The sequence below is a fragment of the Penicillium atrosanguineum genome (assembly GCF_028827265.1).
Source record: "Penicillium atrosanguineum strain IBT 20685 chromosome Unknown utg000006l_segment0_segment0, whole genome shotgun sequence".
In the NCBI taxonomy this organism is placed as follows: domain Eukaryota; kingdom Fungi; phylum Ascomycota; class Eurotiomycetes; order Eurotiales; family Aspergillaceae; genus Penicillium; species Penicillium atrosanguineum.
Genome location: NW_026623138.1, coordinates 2,417,077 through 2,439,934, shown reverse-complemented (window position 1 = coordinate 2,439,934; position 22,858 = coordinate 2,417,077). Strand labels below are relative to the sequence as shown.

At 51.0% G+C, this 22,858-nt stretch overlaps 9 protein-coding genes across 9 annotated transcripts; 4 read left to right on the top strand and 5 right to left on the bottom strand.

Annotated features, from left to right (window-relative positions):
• Positions 1–576: 576 nt before the first annotated feature.
• Positions 577–4,269, top strand: N7443_008071 (uncharacterized protein; the record flags this gene model as incomplete). The annotated part of the gene is made up of 4 exons (XM_056888127.1): positions 577–1,393; positions 1,442–1,931; positions 2,336–2,438; positions 2,488–4,269. The coding sequence occupies 4 exons, from the start codon at positions 577–579 to the stop codon at positions 4,267–4,269; spliced, it is 3,192 nt and encodes a 1,063-aa protein (XP_056739818.1).
• A 601-nt stretch (positions 4,270–4,870) lies between these two features.
• Positions 4,871–7,054, bottom strand: N7443_008070 (uncharacterized protein; the record flags this gene model as incomplete). Its single annotated transcript, XM_056888126.1, has 5 exons — positions 4,871–5,396; positions 5,462–5,782; positions 5,835–6,202; positions 6,259–6,802; positions 6,879–7,054. 5 exons carry the CDS (start codon positions 7,052–7,054, stop codon positions 4,871–4,873), a joined length of 1,935 nt encoding a protein of 644 aa, XP_056739817.1.
• A 795-nt stretch (positions 7,055–7,849) lies between these two features.
• On the bottom strand, positions 7,850–12,289 carry N7443_008069 (DNA-directed RNA polymerase III core subunit RPO31; the record flags this gene model as incomplete). The annotated part of the gene is made up of 2 exons (XM_056888125.1): positions 7,850–12,107; positions 12,195–12,289. 2 exons carry the CDS (start codon positions 12,287–12,289, stop codon positions 7,850–7,852), a joined length of 4,353 nt encoding a protein of 1,450 aa, XP_056739816.1.
• A 362-nt stretch (positions 12,290–12,651) lies between these two features.
• Positions 12,652–14,706, bottom strand: N7443_008068 (GTPase GUF1; the record flags this gene model as incomplete). The annotated part of the gene is made up of 2 exons (XM_056888124.1): positions 12,652–13,915; positions 13,970–14,706. The coding sequence occupies 2 exons, from the start codon at positions 14,704–14,706 to the stop codon at positions 12,652–12,654; spliced, it is 2,001 nt and encodes a 666-aa protein (XP_056739815.1).
• A 202-nt stretch (positions 14,707–14,908) lies between these two features.
• N7443_008067 (spindle checkpoint protein MAD2) lies at positions 14,909–15,989 on the top strand (the record flags this gene model as incomplete). The annotated part of the gene is made up of 8 exons (XM_056888123.1): positions 14,909–14,957; positions 15,008–15,033; positions 15,089–15,114; positions 15,172–15,210; positions 15,264–15,292; positions 15,353–15,498; positions 15,557–15,627; positions 15,698–15,989. The coding sequence occupies 8 exons, from the start codon at positions 14,909–14,911 to the stop codon at positions 15,987–15,989; spliced, it is 678 nt and encodes a 225-aa protein (XP_056739814.1).
• A 132-nt stretch (positions 15,990–16,121) lies between these two features.
• On the bottom strand, positions 16,122–17,135 carry N7443_008066 (DUF218 domain protein; the record flags this gene model as incomplete). Its single annotated transcript, XM_056888122.1, has 4 exons — positions 16,122–16,679; positions 16,754–16,805; positions 16,865–16,972; positions 17,035–17,135. The coding sequence occupies 4 exons, from the start codon at positions 17,133–17,135 to the stop codon at positions 16,122–16,124; spliced, it is 819 nt and encodes a 272-aa protein (XP_056739813.1).
• Positions 17,136–17,958: 823 nt separating this feature from the next.
• N7443_008065 (uncharacterized protein) lies at positions 17,959–20,241 on the top strand (the record flags this gene model as incomplete). The annotated part of the gene is made up of 9 exons (XM_056888121.1): positions 17,959–18,090; positions 18,145–18,521; positions 18,579–19,216; positions 19,266–19,423; positions 19,472–19,566; positions 19,619–19,752; positions 19,805–19,864; positions 19,918–20,010; positions 20,063–20,241. 9 exons carry the CDS (start codon positions 17,959–17,961, stop codon positions 20,239–20,241), a joined length of 1,866 nt encoding a protein of 621 aa, XP_056739812.1.
• Positions 20,242–20,664: 423 nt separating this feature from the next.
• On the top strand, positions 20,665–21,141 carry N7443_008064 (FAD/NAD(P)-binding domain-containing protein; the record flags this gene model as incomplete). The annotated part of the gene is made up of 1 exon (XM_056888120.1): positions 20,665–21,141. The coding sequence occupies one exon, from the start codon at positions 20,665–20,667 to the stop codon at positions 21,139–21,141; it is 477 nt and encodes a 158-aa protein (XP_056739811.1).
• Positions 21,142–21,522: 381 nt separating this feature from the next.
• On the bottom strand, positions 21,523–22,461 carry N7443_008063 (phytanoyl-CoA dioxygenase family protein; the record flags this gene model as incomplete). The annotated part of the gene is made up of 1 exon (XM_056888119.1): positions 21,523–22,461. One exon carries the CDS (start codon positions 22,459–22,461, stop codon positions 21,523–21,525), a length of 939 nt encoding a protein of 312 aa, XP_056739810.1.
• Positions 22,462–22,858: the final 397 nt, after the last annotated feature.

The window sequence follows — 22,858 nt, the reverse complement described above, 5'->3', positions numbered from 1 at the left end:
CTTAAAGCACAGAGAGGAGCAAAAAAGCTCTGCAGGGACACTTGAAGTCAGGGACAAAATACAAGTGAGGAAAGACCGGAGACCAGGAAGATCCACGAAGATCCCGGCTCTGTGATTGATATCCAATTTGCGGCGTATTACGCTGCAGAACAGTCGTCATATTAAAAGGTCTACACGACCAGGGAGACGCCAACTCGCGTCACCTCGCATCCCAGATTGGTGCCTGAGGCAACATCTTAAAACATCCGTGCAATTCGCAGGAAGAACTGTTATATTTGTCAGGTACGGGAGCACTCATCATCACCAGACGTCTCCATCCTCTGCCTAGCTGTATTTGATTCGCGTGATTCTTATTCAAGTCCGGTTTTCTTCAGCTTCAAGGTTCCCTGCCAATCAGAGCTCCCGACCCCACCCCTGAACCGGTTGAATTTCAATTCCGATCTCCGATCCACAAACAGCAGGCGGTGAATGCAACCGTGCACGTGACCTGCCAGTAGCTTAAACGCGTCGAGAGTGATCGAGTGATCTTGCTCGTTGATTGTTGATTGTTGATTGTTGGGGGGTGTGAAATAAGGCATGGAGCAGTCCTCCGCTCAGAACCCTCTGCAGGGTCTTCCACATGGTACAAGCCATGAATCAATACCGCCTGAGTATTGGAATACCCTGGATCCGATCTACGACCCGCAGCTCCAGCTCCAGCAACCGCAAGGGCAATCCTCACAAGCTCCCATGGGAATGAGTTGGGAGCACCATATGTTCCAGAACCCTCAACAGTCACAGCCGCAGCAGCAGCGACAGCAAAGCCATTTGTCCTCGACCGAATCCAACCATGCCATGTACATCCCTGAGGCTTGGCAGGCCAACCCTCTGCAGGCTCCGGCACGAGGTTATCCAGTTTCCTCACAATACCAGTCTCACCCACAAGCCCCAGTCTCTCACTCTCAGCACACACCTCAATACCAACAGGGCCAGATGACCTTCGACTCGCGTGCCCTTAATGCTACGGAGACCTCGACTTTCCCCTCATTGAACTACCAACAATACTACCCCCAGGATTCTTTCACGGGACGTCCGCCCCTCCAACAGTCGCAATCCACCATATCTCAATTCCCTCTTTCTTCCGGGTATCCCCCGGCTTCCTATTCCATTGATCTCACCGACGACTTCCCCAGCCTTCAACCCCGCGTGCCGCAGCACATCGACCCAGGGGCCGTCTTTCCAAATCCCGATCCTCAGAACCCCCGCCAACCGTCCCACATCCAACCCAACAGTCTGTATGGAGCTTCTGAATTTCAACACGCCGAGCGAGAGGCATTCAATTTTTATCAGAACGGGCTCTCTTTGCAACAGCCACCGTTTGGTACAACCCCCGTTAATGCAGGACCAACGTTTGGTATGCTCACATCATCATTGCTTGATATCTTGCTTACACATTTAGCAGGTTATGATAGGTCCACTGGGCTCCCTCAACCCGAAGTGGTTATCCCTGCGAAGAAGCCGGCCAAGAAGCCTGCGGCCAAAAAGACGGGACCGAAGGCACAAAAGAAAGTACAAAGTCAGGCGGAAAGTGACAGCTCTGACGATTCGGAGCTTGAGATCGAAGCTCCTGACGAACCATCTCCTCTCCCACCCAATCGCCCAAGTGACCCAGTCGAAGCTGGAATATATGATTCTATGAAGGCTGTATGGTCCCCCCGGAATAAGTGGCCCTCAGCGGATAAAGTGAAAGGAGCCTTGGTCGCTTTCAAAGATGTCATCAAAGTGCTACGAGACGCCTGGAAGGATCTAGTACAGGCTATGAAGTTGGCAGAAAACCAAGGAGATGATACCAAGGCAGCCCAGCTGAAGGAATCAGTGGCTTTGCAACGCCGCATTATGGATAAAATTGTGGACACTGCCTTGAACGTTGGGCATCCCACAATCGTTGAGAAGTATGAATTTCTTCCCTTTGAATCCCCTTTCACTTCCCTTTCACGTCCCATTCCACGTGGTTATCATGGCCATAGAAGTCGGAACCCAATTGAGAACTTCACTCGTGTAAAGCCTCTGTGATCATGAATCGAATCTTAATATGGCTGAATAAGGGCACTCTTCATGGCTCCAGGTTCAACACATCTGGTTTTGTTTGAACCAGAGCCATGAGGGTGAATTCTCGGAATAGCCTAAAGCCTTCAACCTTAAGATCTTTCCAGGTGTGCCGTGCAAAGCCATCTAAGAGGCCAATAACCCCGTTTAAGAATCGCTGGTGCCTGCCTCATGAATCCCAGTCACTTCATGTTGTCCCCTCATTCCATGTGATTGTCTGGCAGATTGCTAACTGTTGTTTCTCATATAGGCTGGGTGAGCATCCTCTGGCTTTGTCAATTTTTTACTCGTTTCTGGTAGACCGTTTCCAGGCTGCAGACTTTGAGGGCTCTTTGACGGTCAACATTCTGAAGGTAAGCATCCCACTCCTCTTGAATTCTCAGATTAATTAAATTCATTTAGCTTCTTGTACGATTCGTCACTGTCGACGAAGAGCTCCTTCAAAAAACAAACATTGCCAAACTGCTCCCCAGATTTGTTAAGAAAGGCGGACCAGCAGTCAAGGAACTTGCACAGCAGATTCAGGATAATGCCGTAGCATCTACAAAGCGGAAACAGCAGTCTGGTAAAGAAGATTCTTCGTCCAAAGGGTCTGGTGCAGACTCCCCTTCAGCAGAACTCACGGGGGCTAAGCGTCCCCGTGAAGGTGAAAGTAACTCTCAACCTGCAACGAAGAGGATGGTTGTTGGCTCCAATACAGGGAAGCCTTCTACGGCAGCAAATGGGTTGACTAAACCGGGCGTTCTAAATGGAAAGCCAGCCAATGCAGCAGCCCCGCGCCCGAGAGCCAATATTATCGCTCCCAAGCCATCAAGTCTCTTTGGTGCTTTGAGTTCTGCCTCCAAGAGACCAGGAACTACCAATGCCGAGAGAGCGGCTGCGCAAGCGGCCGCGAAGCCTGCAGAGAAGAAGGATAAACCGGTTGCTCCACCCCCCAAGCCTGCATTCTCTTTTGGTGACATTATGGCCGATCTCAGCAAACCAAAGGAGGTCGTCGTTGCCAAACCCGTTGAAGACAGCCCGCCAGAGACAGAAGAGGAGCGTGAAAAGAGACTGCGAAAGGAGGCGCGACGCAAGTTGCGTGTTACCTGGAAGCCCGACGACTCGCTCACTGAAGTGCGACTCTTTACTCATGACCCCGATGAAGAGCTTGGGCCTGGTGATGGCTCCATGCGCGGCGTTGGGGATGTCAAGGGAGAGGGAAGCGTTCTTAAGCTTCACAAAGACATGGATGAGCTTGAAGAAGAAGACCTCGGTGGAATTCGAGAGACCACTCTCAATGAGTACAGTGGTCTCTCGGAAGTCGTCATCGAATCTGAGGAGCAAAAGGGGGCCAACTTCATCAAGCGTGGAGGTGAACAACAACCTTCCAGCCCGGAGAAAGCAGCCCAAGAGCATCGCGAGTCAACTACCCTCATGGTGTTCTACACTTCCCCCGCGGATGTTCCGTCCTCGCCCAAAGAACCTCCTGCGCCTGATGCCGAAGAGATTGTTCCAGACGAGGTTCCGTTCGGAGAAATCCCAGACCACATCAAAACTCGACAGGAACGGTACTTCTCTTTCATGAATCCGAAACCTGCCGCTCCCGCAGCAGCTCCCGGGCAGCCGAACTCCACCCCTGGTGGCAACTTTGACATTTCCAACCTGCTCAAGATGATCCAGACTGGACAGCAGCCTCAGACCACTCCCCCTCCCCAGCCTCAGCAAACCCCGATGTCTGACCTGGAACGGACAATCAGCATGTTCCGCCAGCAGCAGACTCAGCCTCCTGTCCAACCTCCCCAAATTCCAGTCACCCAGGCGGCTCCTCAAGCGCCGGCGGCCGGCGGTGTGGACTTCACCCAGATTCTGAACGTCATGAAACAATTCCAGAACCCTGCGGCAGGATTCGCTCAACCTCAACAAACCCAAGCAAATATGGCGCCAAATTTCGGCGCCATGTTCTCTCAGTTCGCTGGACAAAACCAGCAGCAACCAGGTGGTCATCCAGACCTCAACAGTATCGAAGACCCAGAGCGCAAGCGAATGTGCGAGACCAGCCAGTACGAAGACTCATGGAGCCGAGGTAAGCGCACAAAATCAGGCGACTCCAAGCCCTACAAAGTCGGATTGGTCCCGTGCAGGTTCTGGGCTGAAGGCAAGTGCAGAAAAGGCGAGAATTGCACATTTCGCCACGACACCTAAATCACTTTCTGGAAGAACACATGTCTTTCACCGGACACTCTACCCTAATATGCGCCACGACACCCTTCCATTTCTCTATTTTGCCACCATTCATTCTTGTAATTTCTTTATTCCATATCTTGTCATGGCGATGCATAGCATACTTCTGGGCGGATATTACATGGCGTTGAGATGGTACCTGTGCAACCAAGACCTCGACATTGCATCATTACCTTGTTGACAAGGGCGTTTCCCCCTGCATTTTTATCCCCTTCCATCCTGTTTCCTGGAGATGATTTGTTTGCCTTGGGTCGGCTGGCGTATCTAGGCTTGCATTTCGGGATGTGGTGATCATTTTATGGCGCACAAGTGGGATGGGAAATGTACATTAGGATTTTATCTTCTTGCAATGGAGATTCAATGCACAAGATTATGATAACTTTTGATTCGATTGTCATCGACGTAAGATTTGCAATCCGTCTCCTGGCAGAGCAACGAAAGCTTTGCTTCTCCAGTAGACTAGACAATAAAGAAACCAACCTTGGTAGTAAGAAGAATAGGAAATTACATTCCATTCTTTAACCCTATCAGCCTTAGTAAATCTATTAATTATATAGCGACATTACAACGAATACAACTCTGGCCTCACCCCAGCCAACCGACAAGTCCCCTGATACATCCTCTCAAGCGTAGACCGCATAATTTCCAAATCGATCGACTCCCTCTCCCAAAGCACCAACGTCCTAATAGACAATCTAACCAGTGCAGGCCAATTATAAGGCAGATTTAAAGTCCACCGGGACGGATTGCGAGCACTCTGCATTTTACTCAGGACCGCCGCCATGATCTGAATCGCGGCGCTAAAGGTAATGCGCATGCAGTTCCAGATCCACTCATGGCGCCAGTTGTACCATAGTCGTGGGATGAGGCGGACGCAATTATCTAGGGCTTTTTGGGCTTGGTCGAAGATTGTGCTAAAGTTTTCGTCGTTTTGGAGGTAGGAGGGTAGGGATGGATAGTGTAGGGCTAGGTAGAATATGGGACGGTAGATCTTTTCGAGGCAGAAGTACAGGCGGCCTAGCATTAGGGATTCGAGGTCTTGGTTCTTCTGTTCTGGATTAGGGAGTCCGGCTGTTGACATGTGGTACCTGGATGCCGGTGAGTGGATAGTACGATTGGAACAGATTGGAAGGTTGGCAATGACAAGACATACCAGTTGAATACTACACTCTCGGCTTGACTTGTTTTTTCGACAATGCTGGTGATATTGGTGATCCAAGCCTGCTCGCCGGAGCGCCACATATCCTCTAGCATGTCGTTGACTGTTCGGCGATTGCAGATCGAGCCGATGTAGAATCTCCATCCTTTTTCCTCATCGGTACCGTTGATCTCTGGTGGTGGCTTTGTTGAAGTCTCGTCGTCCACTATTTCATCCAGTGAGTTGCTGCTAGTTTTCGGGAATTTTGGGAACGGGTCTGCATATCCAAGGCTTTCAAGACCACTGCTCCAGAGAGGGAGCTCAGATTGCATTTCACTGGGACTCTTAGGACACTAACCGCAGGTTGGTGGATCAGATAAGGACTCACTGTTCAGCTTGAATGCAAGACCAGTACAGTCGTGACTCGAGATTGTGATAGTGGACATCGGCAGTCCACTGTTCTCGACACAATGACCGCAATCTTACCTCCAATCGGCAGGAGGCTTGCTGAAAGCAAAACCAGGCCTGCAAAGGGCGCATGGCATGTCTGTGATAGAAACCTGCAAGCAAGAAACACTGTATATCGATGGGAGACGTATGTAATGAGCCTAGCCTTTGCTTGGCAGCATGGAAATAAGCTTCGGCGATTTCAATACTAGCATCACACAACGGCGGCTTCTGAAGACGGTCTAGATCTTCAGGGTTATCATGTGGCACGTAATCTGATGTGCAGCAGCCTAGAGCGCATGCAAGCAACTAGTGGCACAGTTAGCGTGCGACGCTAATTATCGATTTGCATGTATGGAACGCACCACTTGGCACGACGGACCGTCCCACCCAAGCCCTTGCACTGTCACCTCGCGGGCATAGCGCTCGAGTTGCTCTGCATCAACTACTGGATTTCGGCGATGGACCAAATGAAGATATTTTCGAACAAACATCTGGATATTGTCTAGGAATGACCCAGTGCTTGCCTGGCGGAGCGGTGGGATTCTGGACTGAGCCTGGCTATCCAAAGAGTCGAGGAGGAATGACCGAATATGCTTCTCTGCATCGGTGACCACCCTGTTAAAAATGGGCCAGCGAAGCATATACTCAGGAGAATTGGCCGCATACAAAGTCAGTGGATCGTGTCTGTAGGCCTGCTCCTTGGCATCATTTCCCCGAAGAGTATGTTTTCCTTGGACGGAGTCGGCGTGGGGGCTCGAATGGGGCATGGCCACTTCGACACAGGAGCCTCTAATAGATCGATTGGAAGAGGTTATGGATTCATTGTCTTGTTTGATATCCTCGAGCATGGACGTGATATGGCTCAGGCGCTGAAGAATCTCAGAGTTGGCCGATTTCAGACTGGGTCTATGGGGGCATGGTCTCAGCCTGGGGCTGTCGAACAATAGAAAAAAAAAACGTCAAAGCACAAGCCACAACTTACGGTGCTGCTCGGGGTGAAGCTTCTGGATAGATACAGACCACCTCCTGTAGCGTGCAGTAGCTACAAATAGGACGAACATTGTCACACCGAGTCTTGCGTAGGCGGCATGTTTGACACGCGGTCGGGGCTCTCGTGCGACTTTCGCGCTTCCCGGACAATCTGGAATCGAAGTCCATAGTTCAATGCCAATGTCGGGGAGCATCGGGGAGCCCAAGAGGATATGGAAGTCTCAAGAGCGCAAACAGGCCTACTTAGAGGGGGCGAGTCGCCAAGTGTCCCCGGATTGGAAACAAAGAAAGCCGAGGGAATCCTCGTTCCAAAAGCCGGCGTGCTTCAACTTTGTCGGCCGTGGCGTCACTCGATCAGGTTAGGAAAAAGTCACGAAACAAAGAAAATGCGTGATTTCCACCTGAGAACGGTGCTAGGGGGTTAGCACTCGAGAGTCCAGTGCTGATTGGGACTTGGCCCCGAGCGTAAGAGGAGGGGATCTCTCACTCCCCGAACGTTGGTGGGATGGCGTCTAACAGATTACAATCCATGCAGCCAATCCGTCGTCGGCACTTGTTGGCTACCTGCGCCTCTTCGACCGGGGCAAATATGCGCGGCTATAGTCCGGCTTCTGCTTGAAACCTACCTATGCATCTATCTCAAGTGCTATTACCCTTTATTCGTTATGGTACAGACCTACAGGTAATTAATGAAGAATCGAGCGGGTCATGTTATAGTTCAGACAATTCCTTCGCGAAAAAACCGAGGTATATCCGATTGCGAATATGACTACACAGATCTACGAACGAAAACTCGCTGAAGAGATAGAACTCGTCCATTTAATCATCACTATCGCTAACGTGCACGGAAGTTACAAGCTCCGGTGGAGTACATGTACAAAGTTGTGCCCGAAAAGGTCACGTTCAGGCAGAAAAAATAAGAATCCAACGCCGAGAGAAATGCAGAGGCGAGACCGGGAGTGATTACCCCTGCCGGACCTTTCTCTTGGTCCGTCTCGTCACGGGGACTTCGCACACCTCCGACCAGGCGTCCTCGAAGGTAGTCTTGCGCGGGCCAATCTGTCCTTCGTAGAAGTTCAATTTGCGCGCGACCTCCATGGCACCGGTACCAAGGCCAACGGTCTTGCCCATAATAATACACTCGGAAACACCCTCGATCAAATCGGTCCGACCGGCACCACCGGCGTCGAATAGATGGTCGGCGGTCTTCTCGAAAGAGGCCAGTTGGAGCACAGAGTCACGCATCTTGGCCAGGCCGAATCGAGTGATACCGAGCACCTCACCCTTGTAGGTCATCACATCAGCTAGGAGCTGCATGTGGCGAGGATCGATGTCCATGTCCTTCATGACTTCACTGATTTCAGTGACGATGGTGCTGCGCGCGGCTTCGATGCCAAGAACTTCACGTGCCTCCATAACGTTGTTGGTTGTGGTCTGAAGACCGTTGACACCCATAGTGTTCATGCATGCTCTTAGACCGTATCCTTCCACAAGCAGGGTGTTGGTTGTAGATGTCTCATCCGTCCGGATAATGGCACGGTGGGCCAGGGGGTGACCCAGGATCTGAATGTTGGGCAGCATGCGCTTCAAGTGCTTGAGACGCAGGAAGGGATCGATGCTTGTGGCAGCGATCTCGGTCTTTGATAGGCCCTGCTTGCTGGTCGGATCGAGATCGATGATAACCTCAATCGAGCGCCGGGTGGTTCGGAACTTAAGATCCTCGCCCTTGAAGCGCTTGTGGCTCTTGATAGCTGCAAGGATTTTATGCATATCCAGCTCGAGCTGCAGTTGGTTGATCGTATCCCAGTTGATCCGAACTTTGACGGATGCCTCATCACCAGACCACCTTTCGTTGACATACTTGATAACATCACGAAGATAAGTCTTCTCAATACGTCCCTTCACAATTCGCGCCGCAACGATGCTGTCCTTAGTGACAAGGTCACAAGCAACGACAGGAGTACTGATCTCTCTGGAAGCGTTGATAATTTCCTTGATACGGGGCACACCTTGCGTGATACTCATACCGGCGACACCAGCGAAATGGAAAGTTTTCAGAGTCATCTGCGTACCGGGCTCACCGATAGACTGAGCACCGACGGCGCCGACGGCATGACCGGGTTCGACCTGTGCCTTCTTGTACTTCAGCAGGCACTCAAGGATGAAAGCCCTCAGAGTCTTTTCTGTCAGCTTTCCAGTGTGGTCCAAGCCCTTTCGGCTTCTCTGGTCCGATGGGTCAATGTCACCACCGCGAGAGACAAGCCTGTCAGCTTTGGTAGACACGTATTGTTCAATAGAGTCCAGGAAGTCACGGGCACTCTCGAACTGATCAATGCCATGATCGCTCCGGTCCATATAGCCAAGCTCGTTGCCCAGCAGGTCCTTGCGAGCCAACTTGGCACGTTCCTTTCCGAGCATCTCCTGACAGAGCTCCATGATTTCAGCAGGCAACAAGCTTCGCTCGTCGTTGTTGTAAGTGGTAGCTTCACAGTGGATGAAAGTTCGGTCGAAGTGGACAGGCTTGGCTTTGCCTTCCATGTCCACGGGGTCCAACTTATCGTCACCGTACTGGAATTGCACAATTGCAGACGACGAGTTGCGCACGGTGTCGTCATACTGCGTAGACAAATCTTCAAGAGACTTCATCAACCGACGAGACATGTAACCGGTTTCGGCAGTCTTGACAGCGGTATCGACCAGACCTTCACGACCAGACATGGCGTGGAAAATGAACTCAGTGGGCTCAAGACCAGAGAAGAAACTGTTCCTAACGAAACCCTTGGAAGGAGGCTGGCGTGCGTTCTTGGGGAAATGAGGCAAGGTACGATCCTGGAAACCGTCCTGAACACGCTGACCACCGATAATTTGTTGTCCGACAAGAGCAACCATCTGGGACACGTTGATGCTGGAGCCCTTAGATCCGGACGTGGCCATGATCAGCGGCGAGTTGTACTTGCTGAGCTGGTCAATACACTCGTCACCAGCCTGTTGACGGACTTTACTGAGGATACCAGAGATCTGGTTCTCCATGGTCTGCAATTCGTCACAGCCAGGGTACTTCTCCAGGGTGCCAGCCTTGTATTTGGCAATGACTTCGTCACAAGCTGCGTAAGCGCTTTCCACCAGGTCGTTCTTGGACTGAACCAGCCTTTGACTGGGGTAGACGTCTCCGATACCAATGGAGAAACCCATGTTGGTAAACCATCTAGCAGACAGCTTAGAGAGACGGTTCATGCCTTCGGCAGCCGCTGCAGGCCCATAATCACGAAGCATGATGTAGAACACATTGTCTTTCTTTCCGGAACCAATAGTAGATTTATCCATGACACCACACATGATCTCCGAGTTGCGAATTACCAGCCAAGCATCATGAGGATCCAGATCTTTGGGTCGGCCGTCCTTGGGCATCTTGAACTGACGACATTGAGCATCGAGGTTGACCAAGACAGGGTCACTCTTGTTGGGGTGCATCATGATATTGAAAACCTGTTTCCCGGTCCAGAGCATCTGAGGCTTGACGACTGACGGAGGAGGAAGATCAAACGGTGTTTCAGGGCCCAGCATGTAGAGACAAATCTGACAGAAGGAGGCACGGTCAAAGAAGTTATCCTTGCTACTCAACAGGAAAGCAGCACTGATGAAATCCTGGATAGCGGAAATAATGGGCTCTCCGTTCTTCGGAGTAGCCAAGTTATTCTTGACTCCCATCAACTCCATAGCCTCTGCTCTAGCTTCTTCCGTCTGCGGGACGTGCAAATTCATCTCATCTCCGTCGAAATCGGCATTGTAAGGATTGCAAACACATTCGTTGAGCCGGAAAGTTCGGTGGGGTCGGACTCTGGCAAAATGAGACAGAATACTGAGCTTGTGAAGAGAGGGTTGTCGGTTGAAGAGCACGATATCACCGTCCTCAATATGACGCTCAACTAAGTCACCCTCTTGCAGGTCGTTGGCAATGTGCTTCAAGTTACCATACTTCAACATGGTCCTGAAGTTAGAGCCCTTCTTGTAAAGGTAGTTCGCTCCCGGCCATTTCTTCTGTCCATTTCGCACACGCTCCTGTAGCTTTTCCTTATTATATCGGGTCACGCGCTCGGGATAGGTCATATTCTTGGCAACCAACTCTGGAACTGCAACCTCATCGACCCTCAAGTTCGGGTCAGGGGAAATGACCGTACGGCCAGAGAAATCGACACGCTTTCCGGACAAATTACCACGGAATCGACCCTGCTTACCCTTGAGTCGCTGAACAAAACCTCGAATAGGCTTTCCCAGATCTGCCTTGTTAAGACCTGGTACGTCGCTGTTGATGTAGACGGCGATCTGAAGCTGCATGTAATCCCAACATTCCATAATTGTTTGAACGGGGGCACCCTTCAGTAGAGCGTTCTTGAGGTTGATGTTACTCTGAACAATATCACCCAGCTTTGCAGTAAGGTCGTCTTCTGTTGAGGCGGCATCTTGTCCTACGGACGGACGAATACAGACAGGAGGGGCCGGGATGAATTGCCAAAGGAACATCTCCGGGCGTGCTTCTTTCGGATCCAAAGCCATAAGTTCACAATCGGTATCAGAAATCTTCTTGAAGAGCTTGAGCACACGCAGAGCATTCATATCGTCCTGTGCCTTCTTGAAGTGCTTCTCAACCTCGGAGTTGGAGTGTCTGGCCTCGGCAAAGGTGTCGTCAAATGCCGTTTTGCTGAGCGGGGGGATCTTCTTGACAGAAGTCGAAGCGTTGAAGGCGCGGAACTTGTCGTGGGTGATTTTGAGAGCGCTTGTGCCGGCCTTTTTCACCACTCCGTTGATCGCACTGCAGTGGTCGCATACTCGAGTTTTCCGGCAGCGTTCGTTGATCCGCTTGGCGATTTGTGTCCGTCGTAAGTTGTCTAGTCCTGGGCGGCGCATTTCACGCAGGAAGGACCGCCGCTCTGCCTCGGGGAGGAGGATGTGCGAGCATTCTTTGCAAATTTCCTGAAGGATCCCAATAACACGCTTGAAATAACCGACGTGGAAAGCAGGTAAGACCAATCTGACATGTCCGAAGTGACCGTTGCACTCTTTCAGATGAAGTCCACATGTTTTGCACTCGGAAGTTTTGTTCGAGATACCCATGCGCGCATCGAGAGGACCATGGGCAACTACTGCGCGGTCATGTTCGAGATCGAAAAACTTTCGGTCGGAGACCTCCACCACAGCTTGGCCAACAATATCATCGTTTGTCCTGAAGGCAGCAAATGCGAGTTAGCGATCGGTTCCGCGCGACGACATTCCAGGCAAGTCCTAGGAATAAAACAAGGGAAGCCCTTACAGTACACCGAACTTCAATTCCTTGATGACTTTAGGAACACGATCAATGACCTGGGCCTTGCCCAGGTCGGCCTGTGCACCTTCTGGAGGCTGCATCGCGCCGTTGTCAAGTGCAGAACATGGCAAGATGACTCAAGCTAACGCGATCGGCACGGGCGGCTGTCGAGCTGCCAAACCACCGCGATTCGGGGGATGAGAGACAATCAGGGGTAAGCACCGTGGTTCTTATTTGTAAGCAAATCCCCAGGAGACCTAAAAGATCTCGGTGACAAGTAATGCGGTAACGATTGGCGATGGGACGAAAAAGAGAAGAAGAATAAACGGCGGGGTCGGCCACGAACTTTTTTTCTGCCGGCGAAGCTCTCACCGCCAGATGGACAAAGTATAGATACGAGTTAAAGTCAGAAGTAGTATAAAGTCTTGGTATTGTACAGAATGGTATATTTTCTATGATACATTTATTTGGCTAGGAACGCCTGGAATGCCTTGTGTTCAATCACCACATTTCCGACAGCCTTGAGCTTCTTGCGGCCTTCTTTCTGCTTCTCCAACAGCTTCCGTCGCCGACTCACATCAGCGGCGTGCAACTTAGCCAGAACGTCCTTGCGGTATGGCTTGATGGTTTCGCGGGCAATGATCTTTTTGCCAACAGCAGCCTGGATAATAATCTCGAAGAGCTGTCGATCGACATGCTCTTTGAATTTGGTGACCCAAATTCTGCCCTGCCGAGCGACCTGGCTCATGTGCATTAGTCGCGACACGGCGTCCACTGGCACCTTGTTGACCAGGAGCTGTAGCTTGACAATGTTGCCCGCTCGCCAGGCAGATTCTTCATAGTCAAGACTGGCGTAGCCCTTGGTGCCTCCCTTGAGCTTGCCGAAGAAGTCATCGACCAGATGCGCCAAGGGAAGCTGATACTTCATAATAACCTGACTCGAGGTGAAGTATTCAATGCTTTCTTGCTCACCGCGGTTGACTTCACAAAGCTCAATGACTTTTCCAAGATACTCGTCGGGGAAGGTCAATGTGGCCAACACATAAGGCTCTTGAACCTCTTGGACTTTGAGGCGCACACTATCGTCATCAGGAAATTTAGCCGGGTTGGTGATGATTTCCTCGGTTCCGTCTTTCCACACAACCTTGACCGGAACGGAGGGCGGGGTGATGATGATACTGGCACCATGCTCCTGCTTCAGGCGATCTTCGAAAACTGAACAGTGAAGGGTGCCTAAGAAACCCATGCGGAACCCAGCACCCAGAGCCTCGGAAGACTCCTTTTGAACCGTGATACTTCGATCGTTCAGCATGAGTTGGTTGATACTATCTTCCAAATGCTCGAAATGGTCAGCGTTCACCGGATACACTGCCACGAAGACCATAGACTTGGGCTCGATGAAACCTGGAAGTGGCTCGACTTCCTTTTCCTGACCAACTCTGGCGAAAGTATCTCCGATCTTGGCTTCCTTGCTTCGTTTCATGCCGGGGTTGAAGTAGATGTATCCGACTTGGCCTGCGCGGAGAACCGTTTGAGCGGTTTCGAGGGGATACATGATCCCGACCTCACCCACATAGTACTTGATACCCGTGGCAAACGAGATGAGCTGCTGACCTGCGCGCACCTCGCCATCGAAAACGCGCACCAGAAGAATAACACCTTTATAGGAATCATACCACGAATCGACTAGCAACATACGAAGGGGCTTCTGAGTGTCACCGATGGGACTGTCTAGATGTTAGTGAAGGTCCAATATACCAGAGAAATTAAAATTCACGTACGCAGGAATCTTCTCAACGACTGTCGGAAGAATAGCCCCAACGTTCAAGCCAGTTTTGGCCGAGACCAAGACCGCATTCTCGGATTCCAACTCGAAGGTGCTCTTCATCTGTTCCAGAGCCCGCTCCGGATCTGCTGAAGGCAAGTCGACCTTGTTAATGACGGGTATCAATTCGAGACCCTGTGCGAAGGCCAAGTAGAAATTGGCGACAGTCTGCGCCTGGACACCTTGACTGGCATCGACCAAGAGCAAGGCTCCTCCACAGCTAGCATAACTGCGCGACACTTCCGCACGGAAATCAACGTGCCCTGGGGTATCCACCAAATGTAACAAATAGTCCTCGCCCTCATGGTTGTATATCATCGTACACGTCTGCGCCTTGACAGTGATTCCTCGCTCTCGCTCAACATCAAGCTTGTCCAGCACCTGCTTATTCATTCCAGGCTTAATCGTGCCAGTAAGCTCGAGCAGCCGATCGGATAATGTGCTCTTGCCATGGTCGACGTGTGCGACAATGCAGAAGTTGCGGTACCGTTCAATGGGAATGGCCGCAATTCGTGATTCGAGATCTCTGTCAGGCGCGCTTAATTTAGACCGAGCCGCGCTCCATACTGTGGAGGTCGTGAATGATCGGAGGTAATTAAATCGGGATGGAAAGCCAGCCGACGACTTGAGGCTCGCAGCCGGGGAATTCGGCGCTGCGCTCAGCCATCGGGCTAACTGCAGACATCCCCGCATCAGGATTCGCGCGGTGACATGGAAGAGGGTAGCTCCCTTGGTTGTTTCGTGATCAAGAGCAATTCGAGAGGGGTGACTTAGGTTCGCTCCGAACGGGGCCTGCGGAGAAAAAAACGGGCTCGCGGGCGGTGACTCCGATCGCTGCGGCGACTATCGACATAAACAAACCTCGGGCTCCTTTTCTTTTCTTCAACCACACACAATGCCGGAAACCAAAGATAAATCCAAGGTGCACAAGCTGGCCATCAGAGGTTAGTGACAGTTGCTCTTCTTTTGATACCCTAAACTTACAGGTTGCCAGGATCGGCTAAGCTTGTGTCCGAGTTCGTGAGTCGCCCTTCCCACATTGAAACGTTGAGCTTGTGTGCTAATGGTAATGCAGTTTGAATACTCGATCAATTCCATCCTGTGAGTCGTATTATGAGAGATCTACAGTGATTGGAGCTCATCCCAGTCCCTACCTAGCTTCCAACGTGGTGTTTACCCTCCTGATGATTTCACAACGTGAGTCCCGCTCGACACCTAACAGACGGCTTCAGCAAGCTGACAGTTATCAGTGTCAAGAAGTATGGTCTCAACATGCTCGGTTCGTTTCCTCGGCCTCTGCCCTCCGCCTGCCCCATGTCAACCATCTAACCCACGATAGTATCGGCCGATGACCAGGTGAAAGCCTACATAAAGAAAATCATGTCACAATTGAACAGGTGGATGGTCGGCGGAAAGATCTCTAAGCTTGTGGTCGTTATCACCGATAAAGAGACCGGTGAGCATGTGGAGCGCTGGCAGTTCGAGGTATGTTCTGCAGTGTCGGTCTATGGCATTTGCTTGTCTAACGGTGGTTGCTACATAGGTTGAGATTTTCAAATCGTCGAAGAGCTCAAGTGCTCGCAAAGCTAGTGACAAGGAGAATGCCGCTCCTGGGTAAGACTCCAGAACCCTAGAATATCCGGTGTACCACACTTGGCTGACCATGATTATTTGCAATGCATAGAGACGCGGCCCCGCAAGCAGAGGAGATCATTGAAAAGACCGAAAAGGAGATCCAAGAAGAGATCCAAGCCATCTTCCGGCAAATTACCGCCTCCGTCACCTTCCTCCCCGTCCTCGATGGAGACTGCACCTTCAACGTCCTCGTCTACGCCGATGCCGATTCAGAAGTGCCGGTCGAATGGGGCGACAGTGATGCCAAGGAGATCAAGAATGCGGAGAAGGTTCAACTGCGCAGCTTCAGCACCAACAACCACCGTGTCGGTACCCTCGTCAGCTACCGACTGGCAGACTAAACCCATCGGGCTTGTTATGATCAGATATGAGGAATGCTCTCTGCATTGGCGTTTAAGGGAATGGCGATTGTCATTTTATCACCAGAGATATGATGTCTAATGAATACTGCATTATGTCCATAGTCATGATTGTCATGAGTGTTCTTTATTTCCGTAGAACCAGGGCAATTCCTGCATCCTCGGAAACCACTCGCTTCCTGCCCCGCCATTCCAACAAACCAGGTGCTCTACGACTTCCCCCAGCCCTCGATTGAGGAAGACGCCCTCTATGCCGGGCTCCCAACCTCTGTCCTTCCGTTTACGGGCGAGTTCATCTCCGACTCCGTATAGATCTTTCGCCCATAGTCCGATTCCTCTCACTGCCTCGCCCTTGATTAAGGATTCTTGCGAAGTGACATGCTCCGGAGGATCAACGCCCCTCACATCAGCGTCTCGGCTCCCTTCCGTTACGGCGGCAGGTAAGTTGGGAAGTAATCCAATGGCAGGGAAATGATATTCCAGGAACCGCATCGACTTGAACTTGTGCGTGAAGACGGTGACAGAGTCTGGGTAATACCCTGTGCACAAGCGAAATTCCAGCAATGAGAATAAGACGTTCTGATAAGAGTCTGTCGCATGAGGCTCAACAATGATCCTCTCTATGTCAATCTGGTGAGCCATGTTGAAGTACTTGTTATCTTTGACAAGGTTCTATTCGTCAAGTCAGTACACAGGCTCCATCCCAGCGCCATTCGGAATGAACGGTGCCATCCATAGTAGCTTACAAAGTATGACTGCCCCTCGGAGAGTTCAGTTCTTGGTCGTTTAGTGGGACCCCTGTTTGGTAATTTTAGCGCTGCATCTAGACCGAAACGGTTGCGATTGGGAAAGCCCACCCCGAGACCACCAGCAATGCACCCGGGGTATTCACCAGTAATTCCACTGCGGCCTCGGCGTGCCTCATAAAAGTGTCAGTTTCTCCCCTTTGGAAGGGCTCTATTAACCTGTTCGTCATCAATTAATTTTTCGGCAATGACCATGATCGAGACGGAGGTATAGAGCAGACCATTCGTTCTCGGCACGGCCTCGGTTGGGACCTCCCAGGTAAATCGCGTGGCAGCAAACGACGATGAGGTGGGACCGCACCCCGGAGGCAATCTGATCCATGCTGCAAGGGTGGAAACTTGGCCAGGGTTAGATTCCCCGGTTCTCAGGCTCCTAAAGGCTGTGCCGTGGGGGAAAGTCACGAGCGCGTGGGCAGAGACGGGCCAGTGCGGGTCTCCCACGTTTTGCCGATCCGAAGTATACCGTGTCACCGTATTCTGCTCTCGGGATATGCTACCATTTCTCTCCGCCATTTCGGCGATACCGATACCTCCCTATAGATAGAGACCGACGCCCCGCCGTATGAAAGGCTCACGGAAGGCGTCCGGGCGCTGGCCCAAGCCACAGGCGATGGCGGCCTATCGGCACCAGCTTGGAACAGGGAAATCCTTTCCCCGTATACGCTTGGACGGCTTGAGCACCTTCAGCGGGGCCCCGAGACCCAATCCCTCATCACACGACCAGTGGCCAAGTAATAACAGGGATTAGCTATATCGCTCGATTTCATTGTCAGCCTGCCCCCTTTGTGAATCGACCGCCAAGCCCACGGAACTGCATAGAACCATGTTCTCTGCCAGCTCGCTGCACTGTTGTCTTGCAGAAAAGACTCCTTAATTGCCGCACAATCCTATGATACGGCGTGACCGTCTTACCCGTGGTGCTATGACCTTCCTTAAGGCCCCTCTAGTGCTTAGAGGCTTGCCGCTGGGCAGTTTTTGGACTAGATGCCAAGCTTTGAAACCCCCATGTTGCTCCCGGGTGTGTTCTGAGTTTAGGATTACCCCACGGGGATTTTCTTTAAATTCTGTGGAGTAGCCGATTTCCTCCCCGCGGGGTTTCTTCAGAAGATTTTCAGATCTACTCAAGCTACGAGTGCACGATCAACATGTCTGAAAAGCCTACTACGGGCGTTCTTGCTCACGATGAGTACATTTCTCAGTCTGCAAAGTCAGACCGCGCCGATGCGGGGGGTCCTCGTCAAGCTGGCGCTCTGAATATTATTCATAACCCTTTGACGGTGAGCTTCGTGAGGCTGCGCTATGAAACCCTCTTACTGACGATAGGTTTCTAGGCTGTGACTAAGGAACAAGCTGTCATCGATGCTCAAACCTTTGCCGACTTGCACGGCATGCCCGAGCATGCGGCACTGTTTGGTCGGGCAGCTTTGGTTGCGCGAGACCCTGAGATGTTCGAAACACTTGGTGAACTTGATGAAGTGGAACGCGCCGCACTCATCTATGAGAGAGATCACAAATGGCACGGCCCTTTCATGCTCTGGTATTCTATTGGCCTGTGCGCTGTTGGAGCTGCAACACAAGGTTGGGATCAGACTGGATCCAACGGAGCCAATTTGTCTTTCCCTAAGGAATTTGGTATTGATGGCAAGGGAAACGACGAGTGGATTGTGGGAATTGTCAATGCCATCATTTTCTTGTCGGCCGGGCTCATGTCAGTACATGGTGGCAATTTCTTTGTTTATACACCCTTGGCTAACATTTTGTACAGTGGTGCTTTCATCGTCGATCCACTTAACCACTATCTCGGTCGAAGAGGCGAGCTTTTCCTCACGGCTTGCTGTCTTGTTGCCACACCAATTGGTTCTGCTTTTGCGCAGTCATGGCAGGGGCTGTTTGCTGCACGATTTGTGATGGGTATTGGTATCGGTGCAAAGAATGCCACAGTCCCCATCTACTCAGCCGAGATGGCTCCGGCCCGGACACGAGGTGCTCTCGTCATGTTCTGGCAGCTTTGGGTTGTCGCAGGTATCTTCTTGGGCTTTGCAGCCAACGTTATTGTCATGAACACCGGTGATATCGCGTGGCGTCTCCAGCTTGGCTCGGCCTTCATTCCTTCCTTCGTCCTCATGTGTGGCATCTGGTTCTGCCCCGAGTCGCCTCGTTGGCTCATGAAGCATGGTAAATATGCCAAAGGATTCAAATCAATGGCACGCCTGAGAGCCCACCCCATCATCGCTGCAAGAGACTTCTACTACTCGAACATCATCTATCAGGAGGAGTTGAAGGAGGCTCGCGGCACGGGCTACTTTGCTCGTCTTCGGGACTGTTTCACTGTGCCAAGAATCAGACGAGCCAACTACGGTGCCTCGACTGTCATGATTGCTCAGCAGATGTGCGGCATTAACGGTACGTTGCCTCTTTTCTTGCGCCAGTCACTATCGCTGACTCTCTTTAGTCATCTCCTTCTACAGCTCCACCATCTTTGAGAATGTTGGCTACTCGCCTACCCAGGCCTTGTATGCATCGCTCGGCTATGGTGCTGTTCAAGTCGTGTCCACCATTCCCACTCTGTTCCTCATCGATACCAAAGGCCGAAGGACTCTAACCTTGATTGTAAGTAATCAAGACCTCTATGCTGGACCGTAACTAATCATGCTGTAGACCTTCCCCCTCATGTGCATTTTCCTGTTGGCAGCCGGTCTCTCTCTTTTGAACCATCACGGCAGTCAGGGCGCGCAAATTGGGCCAGTCGTCTTGTAAGTTCTAGCACGGTAACTTGAACGATATTTGGCTAATTGCTCTTACTAGGTTCATCTACCTCTTCACCGTCTGCTACTCTTTGGGTGAAGGCCCAGTGGCTTTCCAGTACTCTGCCGAGGTGTTCCCCACCATCCAGCGTGAGCAAGGCATGGCTTGGGCTGTCTGCATCAACAACACTTTCGGTAAGTACTTTCATGCCTGAATTAACCATGTCATTACTAACATATTACAAAGCCGGTATTCTGAGCTTCACATTCCCTCGAATGAAGACCGTCATGACTCCCACTGGAGCCTGTAAGTCGATCCATAGTACTATACTGCATGCTGATAGCTAACGATGAGATTAGTCGGATTCTACGCTGGCCTCAACATCATAGCCTGGTTCATGATTTTCTGCTTCGTCAGAGAGACCAAGCAGCTCACCCTGGAAGAAATTGACCGTAAGTTACACGAGATTCACCCCCGTGATGACCACCTACTAACATCTGGCAGAGGTTTTCTCGGTGCCAACAAAGAAGTTCATCAATTACGAGCTGACAGTTTGGCTGCCTTGGTTCATCAAGCGATACATTTTCCGCCAGAACATCCCTAGGCCGCCGCAGATCATTGCGACTGCCAAGGAGGCTGATCAGGCTCGGAGACTCTCTCAGGTCGAGGCTTCGAAGGCATGAGATGGGAAACGATTTTATGATAGTTTGGTGAAAGAAGGCAGAGAGCGGGTGGATACCACATGATTTAACGGGCGTTTCAAGTTAATGCCTATCAAGAGAGTGTCCACGTATTAATCAATGACTCTTCATAAGTTTCTCTTAAACCTAGGATCAATAGCCCGGCAGCCTTTATACAATAGTGGGAAAAGCTTAGGGACAGTCTTATAGTCAATCAATAGCCAATCGTTAGCCACGGGGCTGACTTGATCGTTGAGGCGCAAGTTGTTCAGCCCCCACGCGGCGTATCAGCATGCATTTCGCCGTCGTTTGCCCCTCGTCTACTCCGATTTCATCGTGTTCATACCTTTGGGCATCATTCATGACAGAAGAGCTATCGCATAAGAGTGTTTAGCTTTAGAGCCAAAGGCAAAGGGCACCGATAAAATGGACCATCTCACAGCCATCGGCCCGGCAGGGAGCCTCATCGCCTTTATCGACTTCTCGTTCAACCTCATTTCTGGAGTGAACAAAGTTCTCGTCTCCTCTAGTGGGATGACACCAGAGAACGCCAATCTCGGTGCTTTAGTGGAAGATTCGAACGGTGTCACTAAGGATATCATTTCAGATGTCCCCCCAGGGACAGAAAACGAAAAGAAGCTCTGCATCCTAGCTACCAACTGCCATACGCTGTCGAAAGAGATATTCCAAACTCTGGAAAACTTAAGACCCTGCTTTCTTTGTCAAACTGTGAACCTTGACCTCTACTCACATCTACCTCCTCCCCTTCTCGCCCGTCTGAAGAGAGAGAAGTTGATATCTGGGCCAAATGTGCTCCTGGAGGCAGCAATGGAAAATAAAATGGGCCTCATGGTAGAGCTATTGCGTGAGGGTCGGTCCCCTCGGGAAAGGGTGTTGATTTAGACGTGGATTTTATCATAAAGAGAGCGAAATATGCTAGGTGAAGACATTCGGGATGAACTCGCTCATAACGACAACCAGGAGGGCCAAGAGTCTTACACTCTTGACTTGCTGGAATTAACTGAGCTAATGGCGCTATCTAATCTGGAGGTGTTTCAGCCAAAGCTTAACGTTATTTCAAGATCTTTAAATACCGATCGACATGACTTATTCGAGCGTGTTTTCAAAGGGACAAGAGCACACAACGACGTCTATATTGAAAGTATTGTCACTCCAACCGAGCGTTGGGATCTCCCATTTAGTTATCGTCGGGATTGAGAATATACCAAGTATGTTCTTGAAAGGTTGTTCATATTGTACTCAATCAAGTTTCAATAATCAAAATCATTGGCTCAACTTCGAAAACCCTCCCTCCGGCGGCTGCAACCAGTTCCGATTATCATAATCCCACCCCTCAGCCCCCTCAATAACATGGAATGTATACGCAAACCGACTGCGCGGACTTGTGTTCTTCTCACTCTTATGCAACACATTCCCATGAATCAGCACCAACGAACCGGCTTTAACATTCAAAATCTCCAAATCCTCATCCGCAGGCCCAGAAATCTTCTCCTCCTCCACCCCCCTCGGTAACGCAGGTCCCTGATTCTCAATAAACTCCGTCCCCTTATCATCAGCCTTTCTCACGAATCGCCGGGTGATGTGCCCGCCTTTGCGGCCTTTGTGAGATCCCTTCCAGAATCCTAGGGTCGCGTTGCCGGGTGTTGCATCCTGAAGGGCATACCACCAGCCTACAGCGGATGGGGGATCGGTGTAAAGGAATTCAGAATCACGGTGCGAGGGGACGGCGCCGCCGATGGAGGGTTGTTTGCAGATGACCATGCTCTGCAGGACGCGGGGGTCTGAGAAGCCCAGGGAGCGTGCGACGGACGCATTGCGCTCAGTCAGAGAAATAGCTTTGAAAGGCGGAGAAAGGGTGTGCAGAGAGTGGCCGATCTTGTTCACGGCGACATGCTTGGGCTTGATCAGGGCCGCGCGGCCGGTCAAGGGATCGGGTTCGGTGGTGAACGCTTCCGGCTCGAAGAAGAAGCGGATCTTGTCGCCGGAGTTCAAGAAGTAGTCATCACCGACATGGTCGGCGGTGTCATCGCCATCACCGGTGGTGAATTGGGTCAGAGGGTGCGTGTCGAGGTCAAAATCATTAAGCAGTGTGTCGGTTTCCTTGAGTGCAGACTCGATCTCAGACTGGCTGAGATAGTCTGGGATGACGAGGAATCCATTCTCCTGAAAGGTAGCTAGTTGTTCAGGAGTGAGGCCGGCCATTGTGGTGAAGAGAAGATGTCGGGAATGTGTTGGAGATCGGAGATTAAAAAGGCGGGGGAAAGTCAAGATAAGCGATATGTATCGACGGCCGGATTGGCTGCGACCTGCCAACTAGCGTGTATAGCGTTAACCCGAACAACTATGGGGCATCGAGTTACATTAGGACAAATTCACTGTTCGGCTATAGACTGCTCGGCTAATTGGAAGAAAACAATAATGGTATCATTTCTCAAGACCATCAGGGGTCAAGTCTTCATGTGTACATAGATACTGAAATGCATCACAAAACAAAAAACCACAAACGCCGCCAGTGCCGGATATCGAAAAAAGGTAGTCAAATACAGTCTGAAGTATGACCAGAAGAAGCGGGATATAAGAAGTTGGCCACCGTGAAGCA